The sequence below is a fragment of the Athene noctua genome, chromosome 3, assembly GCF_965140245.1.
Source record: "Athene noctua chromosome 3, bAthNoc1.hap1.1, whole genome shotgun sequence".
Taxonomy (NCBI): Eukaryota; Metazoa; Chordata; class Aves; order Strigiformes; family Strigidae; genus Athene; species Athene noctua.
Window position 1 is genome coordinate 47,170,877 of NC_134039.1, and position 15,907 is coordinate 47,186,783.

Consider the following 15,907-nt stretch of genomic DNA (forward strand, 5'->3'; position numbering starts at 1 on the left):
GCTAGTGCTTATTTGATGGGGGTGATTAGATTTGGACTTTGTCAAACACTTTTACAAACACTGGCTGAATTTATTTTTATATACTGCTTATCTTACAGATGATCTGTGTCCCTCGTGATTTTTTTCCTGCAGCAAGGAAAGCCTCTTTTTTCTGTTTTTAGACTAAGCAGCAGAGAATACAAGGTCGTTTCCACCTCACAGAGGTGTGAGGTTTACCGAGAATGGGAAGGCACAGTTGTAATGAATGGAGCAAATCACTGAGTTCTTTACAGAGCTGAATCAAAGCATCAGATAAAGAAGGAAGGAGTGGCTGGCAGCCTGACTTTACTTCCTCAAAGCTTGCCATAGCAGGCTGGGCTCAGCTCTGTAGAGCATTCCCCTGCCATTGCTGAAGGTGGGGCAGAGGATGCTCAGTTCTTTGATGTGTCTGTCTATTGAACAGCAATGACCCATTTAGATGAGCAGGAAGCTTTTATACAGGAATTTGTCTTTAATGTTGTAACCAGTGTCTCGTTCCAACAATTAAAAAGGGTGAAATTTCGTTTTGGTTTAGATCTCTGTTCAAGTTTGGTGCTTCATGTATTATCTGTGCAGTGATCCAGTGTGAAGTCCTGGCCTCATTTCGATTTAGTCCTGCAGACTCCAGGTCAGGATTTTACCCCATTCTCTCCTGACTGGATACAATTTGTTCTTACAGATGTTAATCAACTCTACACAAATTAATCATCCTTTTTATACCTTTTTTTTTAAGACAAGATACTGCCTGACACATTCTTGTTAACTACTTACCCAGACTAAATACACTGTAGTTGCATCTGAGCAGTGTACATAATTTTACTGGTGGAAAAATCACATGAAGTACAATTTTGATAAAAGAATTAAAAAATCTCATCTGTACATAATTCAGTTGAATAGTGCATTATTCTAGGACTACTGCAGCAAGTTTTATGCTTCTAAGCCATGGTATACACATCACTACATATTTGCTAGGTTGGAGTAATCCATTTTGTTGTGTTTACATTCTTTTAAAGAACCTTCAGGTATTTTAGAACCTGCCTCGAGATGTGGGTCAAGTCAGTGAGAGAAGACAAACTACGGCAGAAGCTCAGCCTCAACCATTCATGAACTTCTGATGGTACTTGCTTCTTGACCTCTTAGACCCATCTCAAGGTCTCTACTGTAAGAGAGGTGCAAGGCCTCTAGTACTTTGAATGTTTATGTTATAAAGTAGTTTCATACACTGTGATGAAGTCACTGCCTGATCTCCTCTGTGACAACCTACAAATACTGGGTTTATTAAGACTTTTAAGGCATTGTTTCCTAACCATGGAACCATTTTTTGCAACTCTTCTCCCAGTTTATATTAACATGCCATCACAGAAATGTTCTAGTGTGGATCCCTCCAGTGCTGTACATGAAGGTTTAATAGCTCTGCACTTCTACTCCTGACTCCCTTATAACTCCAAACACTCCAGTCCTTTTCATTAGTGGTAGTGTCTCCTTGAGTTGTCTGCCTGATAAAACTCATGGGACTTTTCCAGTGCAAAAGGCAAATCTAGTGAAGACATAAAGATGGAGTCTCTATCCTTGGAGATATTTAAAAGCTGTCTGGACATGATCCTGGGCAACCAGCTCCACATGACCCTGCTAGAGCAGGGCGGGTTGGAAGAGAAGACCTCCAGAGGCCCTTTCTAACCTCAACCATTCTGTGATTCTGTAACTATGTGCACACACTTTAATTGTTTAAAATTTTACAATATCAAACCTTTTACAGTAAAACATGGGAAAAATGTATGTTGCACTTGGCATCCTCTAATTAAACTATAAAAATCGAGGGAGAGTGTTGGGATTCTAGAGGGCTTTCTGCGAGAGAATGGCCATGTGAGCAATCCTGCGTGAGAACAAGACTGATAAGAGCCTCAGCCGAGCAAGAATGCGATAAGGATGTGACCCTCAATGAGGGGGGAGAAACTCGACGAGACAAACAACCCCCGTAAGGGGTTGGGACAGAAGAGGAAGTTCCACAAGGCAGGAAGCCTGGCAAGGCTGATGTGGCACTTTTTATCCAATCATAAGAAGGTTTAAAGTGCAGGCTAAGTTAAGTGTCCAATCTTGAGGACTTGTACTGCATGTTACTCATGTGTGTGGGATTTCTTAGTTGTAATAAACGGGCATTGCTTGATCACATTGGTCATGTGCGTGCTCAGCTCTCCCGCAGGAGAGTTAGGGGACACTAATACCCTGAAGTCAGAGGCAAAACTTTATTTATTGAGATTTCTCTATGGTCATCCAGTGCCTGGCAGAGCTGCAAATGATCTCTAGGGAACATTTCCTTCCTCTATCACAGAGCACCCAGCAGAAAATTACTAGCATCAAAATGTTTTAGTAATAATGGCAAAGTATTATCTGAATCTTAATCAAAAGCTTATAGAAAAAATATGTACAAACAAAAGAGGTCAAATATTCTGGAACTTCAGGAGTGTATTCTTCCCTTGATATTTGTTGTGTTCTTGTTAAATATAATGGAAATTCTGTAAGCACAGCCCAAAAGAAGAAGGACATATCACTAAGCTCCTAGCAATATTGTTTTAACAGCTTTTGAAACGTATCACCAGGAAGCAGATGTGGCTTGTATTAAGCAAGTACTGCAGTTAATATTTCAAAACCCTTCATAGTTTTTTCAGTTAAAAGTGAGCATAATAAAAGAAGTCTATCATTTTTATCATATTTGCTTTAGTTTTAACAGCACAGATCAAAGACTGACAAGATGAAGTAACATGCGCTACACACTGACACACCTTCCATTGCACATGAACACAAATGTGGCTTATTAGTTTTAATGATATACTCACTTGAGTTCTGGAAAATTTTCAGATGATATCAAACTTTGTAGGGCATGATTTCCTGTTAATTTTAAATGAGTTAAACCATGTAGCCCCGTCACAGGAAAAGAGGACAAAAGGTTGGATGACACATCCCTGCATAACAGCAAATAAAAATCAGCTTATGGGTTTTCAGTTTCTTTCTTCAGCACTAGAAGTGACACATTTGAAGAACAGGTTAGACTTTTTTAACTCGATCAAAAATGACTGCAATAAACAGAGCCCCAGTCAGTGGAGCAAGGCTGCAGCACCACTCAGGAGTATGCACCTATGTGTCTAGAAGAAAGCTAACAGTAGTATATCAGTTAGCTGTCTCTGTTGACAAATTTTGACTCCAAACATTCATAGTGTCAGTTTGGAGACCAGCAAATTAATTTATAATCTGTTCATGAGATTGTTTGAATTAAAAGGAGCCAGTACCAGAGCAGCTTAAAAGATTCAGTGCGATGCTAGAGGGCATGTTACACTGAAAGCTCCACAAGGGTCAGGTCAGGTGTACGGGGAAGACATGTTTCAGGGTAGGATGGGTCTGGGCTGGAGCAGATGAAGGTGACAGTTTTAAACTGAGGTTTGTCTGAGGAGCTGAGGGAAGACAGCGCAGATGAACAGATACAGAAGTTGGGGAAAATAAATCAGGTGAACAAAAAAGTGACAGTGATCAAGGAGATATGGTAAAATAATCAAAGAGGGGGAAGTCCAGAGGTATTCTGTATTTCTCCCTCTCTCTTCCATTTATTCTATGAGGCTTTTCAGTCCTCTTCACCAATTATCTACACTGCAATACTTAAAATGGTCAACAGTCAAGGAGGACAAAGAGGAGTCTGATGCTGCCGAAATGCTTTTATGCCCAAGGCTGCACAGCAAAGTTCCTGTCTCTTGGACTATCTACTGAAATCTAAGAACTAGACATAAAATAAGGTATGTTGATAGATTGGTCTTCTACCTATCTGGTTTACTCTGTGTCCTCTTGCTCACAACATAGTTAAATACCAAAGATGAAATTCTGGTCCTACCACAATGGTAAAAATGAATGCTCACTTCAGTCAGACCAGGCTTAGAGACTACCATTTCAGGAAACACTGGTACACTGTGTTACTGTATGTGTGTTAAAGGGCTTTTTTCTTTAACCCCCTCTGACTGTTCTATGCTATTTACCAAAGCTACAATTTATTGCTCATCTCACAAATTAGGAAACTTCTGAGGAGGGCCTTAACAGGATATCATAGACAACATTGTCTTTATGGACATTTTTCACTGCACCATTCAGAGGGGAGGCTTTGGACATCAACAGAAATGAATACGCCTTTGCAAATGTAGGTATCCCACCAACTACTGGATTATCTGTGAGCAAATGCCCATCAGGGTATCTTTGTGACAACCGTGCAACAAGATGATTCCAGAGGAATTTTTTTTTCACATCTTCCCCATACACCCAGTGTCTCAGGGATTCACCTTAAAGAGGCATTACGATGACAGTAAGAATTGGGAAAAACTTATTAAGGACTGAGAAGTGCTTGTGAACAAGGCCTGCAAAATTGGCTGCTGATATTTTGATCACTAACTACTCTGGCTGACCTTACTAAAGAAGAAAAACTATTCCATCAAATGAGGAATGATGAAATAAAGATGCATACTGGAAAACTTTCCTTATTTAATTTTAAATTCAGTTCCTTCATCCTGAAACACAGATAACAGGAAATATTCCCCTCTGATACAAGAGGCTAAACTGCTAACAAATTGAATGAAGAAAGGCAGATGCACTGTTATTATTCATGGACCCCAAATCACTCTCATTACACAGTGTTATATGCACCTTTGCCATAATACCTGTGGGAACTAGTGAAGTACAAGAAAGCAATCATTTAGATACAGATTCAAAAGACTGGAAGATTAGACTAGAGAAGGCCTCAGTTTCTGCTGGGGCACCAAGTTATTACATTTTTGTACTTTCTTGCAAGAAAAATGTGACAATTTGAATGTAGAAAATATACAAATACTTACAGTTTGATCAGAGATGGTAAAGAGGAGAAGGCACTGGGGTGAATAACTTTAATTTTGTTCCAAGCTAAATTCCTACAAGAAAAGTGAGTGGAAAATTACATACCCACTAAGTGAATATGGAAGTTTTCATACACTTGAATAGATTGCTCAAATATAAAAAAGGTATTAATGACATGCAAATATTTTCAATAAACTTCTGCATATCTCACAGTGCAAGATCTTTTTTCCATTTTAAAATTATGTTAGTCAGTTAATGGTGTTAGTTATTAAACTGACAACTTTCTTAAAACGTCTTAATGCCTTCCACAGTCTAAGGCAGTTATTTTCTATCTGCTTCACACCTTCCTAAGGCAGCAGAAAGAAGGGTGGGGTATATGGACTACTTTAAGAGGTCCTCATGATGTGACTAAGAACAGCAAATCCACTGTCAATAGGCATAACTTCCTAATCTCAATCCTCACCGCCCTTGAAAAATCCAAAAGATTGAAAGCAACTCTTAAAAAAATGTATGGGTTTGATCTTGCGAAATTAAAACCATGAGTAATTTCTTGACAAAATTACTCTGATTAGCACATGCATCTGTGTGAAAACTAGAAACCCACACATGACTGGACTCTATTTCTTAAGATGCTGTTCTCTATTAGAAGATTTCATGCTACCTAGAGCTGATTATTATGTGAACCTGCCAACAGACACCATCTCTGGCTCAGTGTCTCTTTCCACCTCCATCAGAAACCTTCAGAAGTAACAGCTTTTATAGCTGTAAGTTTACACCTTTGGATTCATTGCTGCAAATGCTAAACATCACAATGTTTGCTCTCCTTTCACAGTTATGACCTAACGGGTGAAAGATCAAAGTGAGGAAAAGCAGAAAAAAGGATGTTTTGGGATATGTAGTGAGCCGACAGTATACCCCATGTTTTTAAGAACCTTGGTGAATGGCTGTTAGGGCTGTACTCACAGAGACCGAAGAGCAGCCAGCTGCTGAAACGTGTCTGCTTTGATTTCACCGATTTCATTGTGATGCAAGTCACTGAAATAGCAATAAGAATCTCCTCAGTTTCAAAGACACCTGGAGGACTTGGGGTGTTTTAGACTGTGTTTATGATCCACTTCAATATACTGTAAGGGTATGTATTTGGGATATGTCAAATCAGCTAGCAATAACCAAGTTAATGATCTTCAAACACATTCATATATAGATGCTTATTTTTATGCTTTTTAGGGTAGTTTGACGCTTACATTTTTTGGAGCTTTTTACATGTGGTAAAACAAGGTAAATCTTTCAGCAGGTTATAAGACAGATCCCTGTAATACACAAGAAAAGAAAAGATTAACATCAAAGTAACAGTAAAAGAAAAAGATCTTTCATTGTCTACCTTCATGCTCAATTTAAAATAACTTCTTTTTATCCACACTCACAGAAGAACAGAAATGTGGAAACTCACTTATCATCTCTCATCTGTCAGATTTTGATTTCTAACTGAGGAAGAAAGAGGAGGGGAAAAGGGAAGATGTATTAACTCCATATCCTACGTTTGCAAATTCCTTGCATTGTCTGAAGATTTCCTGCCTGAAGTGTAGACTTCTGCCGAGTGTTTTATAGTAACGATATTGACCATCTGCTCATAGACAATACTGGATTTACATCACAGACTTCATATTCATCATGTTTAAATTCTGACAAATATTTAAACCATTTAAAATAATTACTAAACACAGATTTATTTATTTTAATCTACTAAATATTTTCAGAGAAGATCCTGTATCTTCTGGTAATAATCACAATGGACTGTAATCAGCTTTCTATTCTATGCTTTTAATTAAGCACTATTGCCTCTGATGCTCAGACTGTTATATCTTATAACTGAGGGAAATGGTTAAAAAAAAAAATTGGAACTAACTTTGAAATCAATCACTACATGGGAGGAAAAAACCCTTAAAAAGACTTGAGCCAAAACTCAACAAATTACAGAATAACTGAAACATCTGGACTGATTTATAGTATAATATAACTAATCAAAACCAAGCCCAGGCAATTTGCAGAAATTGGAGGTAAAAAAAAAAAAAGGAACCAAAAACCAACCCCCACCACCCAACCACCCAACAGTCTCATCCTATATATATATGTTGCTCGGGGAAAACTGAATGGGAAATTTATTAGTGAAAAGAATATAGAAAAAAAGCTTATGCCTATAATCAGGAAAAAATTATTTTCCACAGTTATCCAATATTATCATGTAAAAGAGTAATCTCTTTTCACTCCTGTTTCAAATTCTTTAAAACTGCTTCATCTCCACCCATTTGCTTCCTTATTAAAGTTTTATTTTCACCATTTCTATTTCAACAGGGGCATTTACATTATTCCATATTTGATTTATGTAAGTGGTGCAAATAATGACTGTGTGTGTTTTTAAGGTATTCTACTTTGCTTTTACTATGCATAAAGGCTATCATCAGTATATATATATATATAGATAGATATAGATATATAGATATAGATATAGATATATATTTTGTTACAGCAGGGAAGATTATAGCTTCTCCTTTTTCTATTTTTCACAGGTACTCTGTGGTCCAAATCAGACATGACAGAGGATAATTCAAGTGAGCTGAAGGCATTTAGTCCAAGGTAAAAGACATTTAGTATGTCTGGTGGACTGTGGCTATTCTGTCATATGTCCAGATTTGTGACTTGGGTCTTCTTAGATGTAATCAGCTTGAATTTTGTGTATACCGACATTCCTTCTTCACACACAGAAAAACCTCCAACCCAAAATCAAAACCCTTCTTCCCTCAGTTTCTGTTAGAACTCCAGGAAATATTTTACTCCTGCAACCATGTTCTCACATACACCTTCCCTGCAGGTGCACAGACACCCAAGAAGCCTCCCTGCACATTAATCCACACTTGGAAGTATTGGTAGCTAGGTAGGATGCACAAATTGTCTTTCAAAGAAGCGTTTGTGCATGTATCTGAGCCAGGAAGATCCTTCAAGATCACAGTCTCCAGGTAAACTTGTGGAGTTCAGCACACTGTTATACTTTAAGGCACAGGCAAAACTAATGTGCAAACCTAAATGTGGGCTTGGCAGAATTGTTCCAATCTGATTGGACAGGGGAAAGAGCAACTCTGAATACACGGAATTGCTGTTAAATTGGTCCCCCCCCCTTTAAATATCAGCTGTAATAATGCAGGGTGATACTCAAAAATAAAAAATGTGAATTCCCAATGGACAGTCCTACTCTACTATGAACTGCACAAGTTATTAATTACTATAGTATTTATTTGCCTTCTGTTTTGAGATTATTTATTGGTTTTGAATAATACAGGACATATTTAAACTTGAGTCTGTGTGCAGACTTCTGGCAACAGACTCTGTTTCTGTCTTTTGTCATTCTGGAAATGATTATATTGAGTCCATCAACTAAAACTTAATTTTTTCTGGAAATGTTCATGACAGTCATGCCGGTATTCAAATAATGTGTTACAATTAGTGCTATTTCAATGCTGGCCGGAGAACTAATACCAAATACCTTCCTAGTGATGTAATACATAGAGGAGTGCTGTTGGTTCATTCTCAAAGAAGAGGACACGATTACTTTCGTTAGTAATTAAGCAAACTCCAAGGAAATTTCCAAGCTATAAAATACTGGTTATTTAGTATAAAATCTATGCCCCAACTATGCCAACTATGCCAAGGAACAGTCTATTAAAATTTCAGTCAGCTACTTATGTCTGGTTGGAAAAGAAACTAAAAGAGGAGCATTACAAGGACTTAAAACTGCACTCCTTACTTATATGTCCCATTTACTTCACTGAATTATCTTCCTCGGTGAGGAAAAAAACCTCAGACTACTGTAGGAGAGACAGAATGAATGAAAATAAGGTAGTTCTGTTGTTTTTTAAACAAAATCAAGAACTGTTTTACCCTTTCCTAAAAATAGGCAAAGTGATTATCTTTTTCAGCAACGTACAGGAAAACCTGACTGATACGTGGGGGTTGTGAACTTTTTGAGTAACATGGGGGCCCGCTCCCTCAGCTGATTTCCTAGGAAGTAACGTGATACACAGAAATAGCAGTAACTGGGTAATTTAAAAATCATACTAATTTCATTTATCCATTAATCTCTTGTATTAATGTAATGTTAATAATCTTACTGAAACATACAGCACTTGGAGATTAGGTAACTGGTCACAAGCTGATTTGGGGAGAGAGGTGATCTGTGCTCCTGTTAGTGTCCTGTTGAAAGTATTTATTTAAAAAAAAGGAAAAAAATAGATTACTTTTTAAAGATTGCAAAACAAATATATTTTTTTAGGACATTCTTTAAAATAAGTCAGTACTCAAGAAAATAAAACGAAGCAAAAATACTTCTCTAGCACTTACAAACTCTCCAGACTCGTAGTCCCTGTCAGATCAGGAAACTCTGTTATCTGTGATGCACCATTTAAAGTCCTAGAATTCAAACCCATAATTTTAATACAATTGAGGTGAGGGAAGTGTGAGACAACTCTAATACTGCAATATATAAAGGCATTTAAAATAAAAATGTAAACACATACAGAGTTCTGAGTTCTGGTAAGTGTTGAAAAGCAGATTTTCCAACCAGCTGGATAGGGTTATCATAAAAATGTCTGCAAAAAGAGGATAAAAAGATTTTATGAGAAATATTTTAAGTTTCTAAATATATTACATATACTATAAACAAATGAGTAAACTCTCCACGATGAATCACAGACTGTGCACCTCTGATTGTAGCAGAGGTGAATCTCTGGGGTATTCTCATCCACTCATCTGTATCTATCAACCACATTTCACATTTTGATTATTCAACTAGTCATTGTTCTCTTAGCTTAAAACCCAGAAGCCAGTCAGCAAAATATTCCCTCTTCCTCCCAGGTTTGCAAAGACAGGAATCTAAATATGAAGAATATTGTTATGACCTGAGACAAATTTAAGGTCAGCAGGTGAAGAAGTCAGAACTTTACCTACTCAGAAGAGGTTCCCTTTCACTTTTGAAGTCACACTGCTTTTGCTCATAGGATAATATTGCTCAGAATGAGTCACTATTTTTCTTACATTTATTTTACAATTTCTTATTTTGAGGTTTGCCTATTCAATGCATTCTCATGTAAGACAATGGGAACTGAGACTGGAATCCATCAAGAGTAATTTTTGCTAGCTTCTACATTGACAGTAATGCTAAGAGACTTAGAAGAAATAGTTCAAATAAAAGGTCAAAGGGCAGAGACCACTATTCACTTCCCTTAAACAGGGCATCCATGAAGATGGAAAGATAAGAACTTGTTTGCTTGTATAATGATGTGCTACACAGTATGCTCACAAGAAGAGCTATTTGACAATTAGCCACAAATACAATACTTAGTTCCACATTCTCTAATAAGAGTCACTGAAAGACTCGTATCACTTACATTGTAATAAGTGATGGATTACCCACAAATGCACGCTCAGGTATTGACTTGATGTTATTGCTGTGAAATCCCCTACAAAAGGAAAAATGGTTTACACAGTAAGAAAAAAAAAAGTGAAGGCACAATCTGTGTTCACAATGCACAATTTTTTTTGTTTGTAATAAGAAAAGTGTCTGTATGTAAAGGTATGCCCTTGTTTTCTAGGACAAGATGGAACTGAAAAAAGCAAAAGAAAAGAAAAAAAACAAAATAGCTGGAATTCTGCACTTTTCTAAATGAACAAAACACCATTCTGATGAAGTAAACTGCAAAATGGCATTTTAAAATTCAGATGCCCTCAGTAGGAAAATGCTTTGTAGCTCTATGTCCTGTATTTATGAATCTATGTTTGTATGTATATAGATCTAATGTAAATATACAGACACACATACAAATTAGTAACATTAATAGTTAAATATTAATACTTAAATAAATAACAATAAAACAGTATATATATTTCCCCCTGTACTTGTTAAATTGCAATTATTTCTTTTGATGGGATAATAATGGATTGCACAAGTTTATCATGTAAACGATTTTATACATTATATTGTAATATGTTGAGCCTCCTACAACCACCTTTTGTTGAAATATTTTAAATGTGGACGTGAACAAACTATCCAGTGTAGTTGTGCCTGCTGGATAGAGGGTCAAATGTTTGTCTCATCATTAATTACTGGATTTTATTCATATGAGTAATTCTCCATTGTGAGAAACAAAAGATACAACTAAGATTTCAAAAGAACAATGATGATTTGTGTGGGAAACTCCCATTAGTTCAGTCGGGTATGAAAAAGGCTTCCCAGCTTAAATTTATGCATTTAGAAAGCCTCAAATTGTTCACTGATGCAAGCACACTTGGTCATTACTTGAACAGGTCCCACATTATTGGCTTTACTTGTTTAGGCACTGTGCTACTGCTGATGAGCCACAGAGCAAGGCTCTAAATCTCTAGTTCTTTTGCATGCAATAAAAACTGCATCCATGTAGATTCAGACTCTAAGCAATATGAGGATCCCATTTAATCTAGAACCAGTAAACAGGCTGGTTTCGTGGCTGTATTGAATGGGATTCCTTGCATGGCAGAAAAGATAAGGAAATGGCACGATTACTTCCCAGGGCAGTATCTGGCCCCCCATCACCATTCTGACTTAAGTCAGAGGGAGGGAGCAGCCCCATCATCAACCAAGAGCAGATTCCGGTGCATTTATGCACAGAAGAGCCTGAAGCACTTCTGAACTGGTCGGAACAGACTGCCCTGGGGCACTGTACCCAAGTGATACACTCTGTCTGAACTGAAGGCACTTCACAGCCTGGGTAAAAAAAAATATCTTAAGGCCACACTGGGAAAAATGCATCTATAGGTATCTTCAAAATCCAGTCTCGAAAACAATATATATACATTAACTTTGGGTAACAGCTATACCCACTTACTTGGGAGAGAGAACTATTCCTACAGCTGAGACCTTGTAGTGCAGAGTATCTGGGGCAATGGTGTCCCTATAGTATCAAACAGATATGGCCCTGACTCACTGGCCACTTGCTAGCAGATCTCCAGTTCTGAATGGTTGCTTGGAGGCACAAATTCTGAGAGAGAAATGAGGTCCCACCCAGAAACACCCTTAATAAGGTGGCCCTGCAATGAGCTGAACCTCTGTGGACCTGGGCTCTCAGCTGGGTGAGAACAGCAGGGCATGTACAACCTCATGTTTATAAGATTAACTTTGGGCCCCAAACAAAGCACTGAAGCACATGATCTCATAGTCGGTGCTGCATTTAGGATGTGAAGTTGCAATTTCACACTCTAAAGATTTCTTGCACCTAGGAGCTCATCTGAAACAGTATGTTTGATACTTAGAAGTGAAGTACTACAGGGGCCCGTAAGTAATCTCAAGCATATCAGGCACTTTGCTGGACTGGGCAAGGTGCATTTCCTGCACACCTGGGTGTTTCACATTTGGCTACTGACTCCAGAGGTCAGCAAAAAGGCAATCCTTTAAGGCCACTGGATTTCATACCCCTTATTTCAGCTGATAGATGGCTTAACAGCAGCTGAGAATAGTTGGGCTGAGAAACTCACAGCCCCACTCCCTCCTTCAGAGCCCCACTCTGCCAGCACTGGAGGTGCTGAGCTAGAGTCATCACTGCCTGGGGGTCCTTGCTTTGGAAAAAATCACAGGTGGATACCTAAAGCAGTTTTGAGATCAGTTTGTGATATAGCAAGGGTACCATTGTGTCCAACTAGTATATGATTACCTATTTTTTTCAAAAATCTGTGCTGATGGTACCAATAACATGGTAAATAATTCAAATGGAAATAATTCTGAACATATGCACTGATGTGTACATTGTGTGTATGATGTGTGAATATAATGTCATTCAATTTTTATAATTCAGCTGTTTCTTACAATAAACTTTGCCAGCTTAATTGCTGATTTTTTTATAAGCAAACTATGTCTGTGCATCCAGAAGTGTTTTATTTACAGCATTACAAAGGACTATTTATATTGAAAAGAAACTGCTTTAATTTAATGGTGAGGAGGGAGGGAAGAAGGTAAAGACATTTAAACCTGACGGGCTAATAAGGGTGCCACAACTTCTTCTTCGACTAGAAGGCTGTGATATACTGGATTGTTTGCAATATCCAACTGTTGTGTTTGGGAGCCAAAGTACACTAATTGTGTTTATTATTTACTGTAGTCCAAGGATGAAGGTGCTGGAAAAAACACACTGCGCAATGCAATATAAAAGCAGAAGCTGTCAGAACCTGAATGCGCTAAACTGAATGTTAAAAATGATCTTTTACGCATGTTGGCATGTTTATTAGTTTTTCCTAGGTTATCAGTTTTTAAGGATTACTGATAAAATCATCAGCATTAGAAAAAAAAATCACATGCTAGACAAAACATCCTCCTTCTTAATATGAGCTCTGTACTTACAGTTCTTTTAGGTTTGTTAGTGTCCTGATAGCGGTGGGGAACTCGTCCAGACTGTTATAATTTAAATCTCTGTGTGAAAATAGATTTTATTATTTAGGTTATGCACTGCATAATGGATAACATAGAACTGTTGGAATTTGTAATGAAATATCACCTTCCATGCATTGAATAAATACATACAGCTAAAAGCCAGGAAATCCACAAAAGTGTATGGATGTTTTCCAACAAACTCTATTTAGGGCACATTATCGTTCCTATTTTTTATTAGCATCCTATTTTTAGTTATATCTTAGCTATTCTGCAATAAAGAAAACATACACGGATACAGACACCATTAAGGGATTTGCTATTTTGTAAATTGCCCATCCTTCTTGTTATTTGAAAGTATTAATCTGAAAAAAAAATCTTTCAAATAGAATATTCAACAGCTTTGTATGGCAAGGGGCATTTTGCATGGCTAACTATAAAGGTTTCATTTGCCTGTGACTCGCTGTCTAGTTGTATTAGTCTTTCTTTTTTTTCTTTTTTCCTGATGAAAAAAATCTCTGAAGAGATATTTCCCAATGGTTAAGTAGTAAAAATAAGAGATACTGGAGCCTGAAGGGTAAAAACGATTTGGGGTAATCTTGCTCTGTCTAAAACAAGTGAGAAAACATACAGTAAGTTCAATGTTACCATTAACTGTATTGTTAATGTTCAATATTCATAGGAGAATGTTTCTAGCCACACAAATTGTAAAAACTGTAGTTCAACTAGGGTAGTCACCTCTCCTTTTAGAACTGCTCATGCTGCAGTGGTAATAAGACTTTATTCTGGTAGGTTGAATGGACTATAAGCCTACTACTACCCTCAGCGTGACATGCGCATCCTTTAGCATTCAGGAGACACCTGAAATTGAAATTGAGGTATGCCAGTTTACTGTGATGCTCTCTGGCACTGCTTTCTGAAGAATATAGTCTGAAAAACTTGAGCAAAAGCCTTTTTGAAGAGGCAAAACACAACTCAGAGTTTACAACAGATTGAAATTGAAATAGTATCAGACTGAAGTAATACGGGCAGGAAACTGCTGTCTGAACTCAACAAGGCTTTCCTTCCTGCCTGTAAATCTCTCTCTCCTGCTTATTGACAAAAAGAGATTACAGTCATGTATGGTTTGTTTTCGCCCTCCAGTCACATGTGATTTCCAGACCTATGCATCGAATAAAACAAATGATCTTAAAGCTGGTGTCCATCATTTACATGAGATCTCTTTAGATTATCTTGAAACTATCTGGAAACTGGTCTATACAATATGCAACTACTGTGCTTGAGGCAAGTGCTACATTCTCCTATTGCAGTGAAGTGGCTGCACCTACACTTATTCTCAGGTTCCTGTCTGTCCTTTATGTTTTCATCTCTCTCATGCCAGGTGGCTGGGACTGGGTTTGCAATTACTTACTCCATTGTTCTGTTTTTCCCCCAAGTGCCATGTGAATCTCACTTTAAAAAACAAAACAAACAATTATGTTTTCCTTCTCCCTTTCCCGTCTCCCTTTCTGGTGCAACACTAAGGGACTTCCTCTCAACTCACCGCTGGCTAAAAGTCAAAACTGTAAAATCACAATTCAGTGGCAAGGGATCAATGTAATCAAAACTAGTGGGAAAAAAAAAAAAGTCCCAAACTTCTTGCTTTCTGATCTTAATGAAAGTGCGCAGTACATAGTTCTATGGATGAGAAAGCAAATAGTCAACTTTAGACTAGTATTATTCATGTTTGAAACTTTGTCTATTTGTTCCTCATCACAGGCCTTTTAGACTCTCTCCTTGCTGGGTGAACAATCTAAAACCTCTGAAAATGATGCAGCTGACTGTGGCAAGTGCCAGGGGGAAGGATACGCAAGGTTTTACCATCCCTGTAGCATTTTTGGAGTCTGTGGCCTACTCTAGCAGACAATATCTTTATTCAACTGACTCTGCAGTGAAATACTTTGTGCTAACCATCAGCACTGTGTTCCTGTTTGGCGTTCTTCTGTAGAATTTGGGTTTTTTTAGAAAACTCAAGAAAATTTGAATTGTTCTGAACAGAACTATGGTGAAAACTTGAGGAAATTTTAGTCTTTACCAGTGCTACTCTTTATCAGAGCTCTTCAAACACAAAACCTTGGATGTAACTGAAACACTCCTCCTCTTGTAAAACACGTGCATAATTTGGCTACCTGACACTTTTGCTATTTCCAGGGATAAAAAAAATAAAACCATCTAATTTTGTAACCCTGCTCTATGGCGAGACAGTTTCTTAATTTTAAAGTTTTTCATTGTGACAATTTCCCAATCTAGCTATCAGCTTTATTGATCAAACAAGACAAATAAATAGTACTAAATTAGGCAAACATAACTGTTCATTAATAGCCACTTCTTTTTCAACGCTCAGTACAGTTTTCAATTGTCCTTCAAACAATTTATCAATTGACAATGCTTATTAAAAAGGCAAACTAGTTTTATAGTAAAAAATAGGATTTGCTACATAGAGTCATTGTAAACCATCACTTAGATCCTGTAGTGATCAGGCAAGCCAAAAACCTCATATGGCTTTTAGGCTATTTTTATTCTTTCAGAATATTAATGAAAACA

At 37.4% G+C, this 15,907-nt stretch overlaps 1 protein-coding gene across 4 annotated transcripts in view; it reads right to left on the bottom strand.

Annotated features, from left to right (window-relative positions):
- LGR5 (leucine rich repeat containing G protein-coupled receptor 5) overlaps nucleotides 1–15,907 on the bottom strand; it is a 93,515-nt gene that overhangs the window by 9,314 nt on the left and 68,294 nt on the right. For 2 of the 4 annotated variants that reach the window (XM_074902870.1, XM_074902866.1), the window contains 9 exons: nucleotides 13,298–13,366; nucleotides 10,320–10,391; nucleotides 9,450–9,521; nucleotides 9,274–9,342; nucleotides 9,055–9,126; nucleotides 6,126–6,191; nucleotides 5,845–5,916; nucleotides 4,884–4,955; nucleotides 2,853–2,978 (listed from right to left, as the gene is read on the bottom strand). In XM_074902870.1, coding sequence (XP_074758971.1) covers nucleotides 2,853–2,978; nucleotides 4,884–4,955; nucleotides 5,845–5,916; nucleotides 6,126–6,191; nucleotides 9,055–9,126; nucleotides 9,274–9,342; nucleotides 9,450–9,521; nucleotides 10,320–10,391; nucleotides 13,298–13,366 — 690 coding nt within the window. The remainder of the gene's footprint in view (nucleotides 1–2,852; nucleotides 2,979–4,883; nucleotides 4,956–5,844; nucleotides 5,917–6,125; nucleotides 6,192–9,054; nucleotides 9,127–9,273; nucleotides 9,343–9,449; nucleotides 9,522–10,319; nucleotides 10,392–13,297; nucleotides 13,367–15,907) is intronic. The other 2 variants (XM_074902868.1, XM_074902867.1) reach the window with 2 other exon arrangements.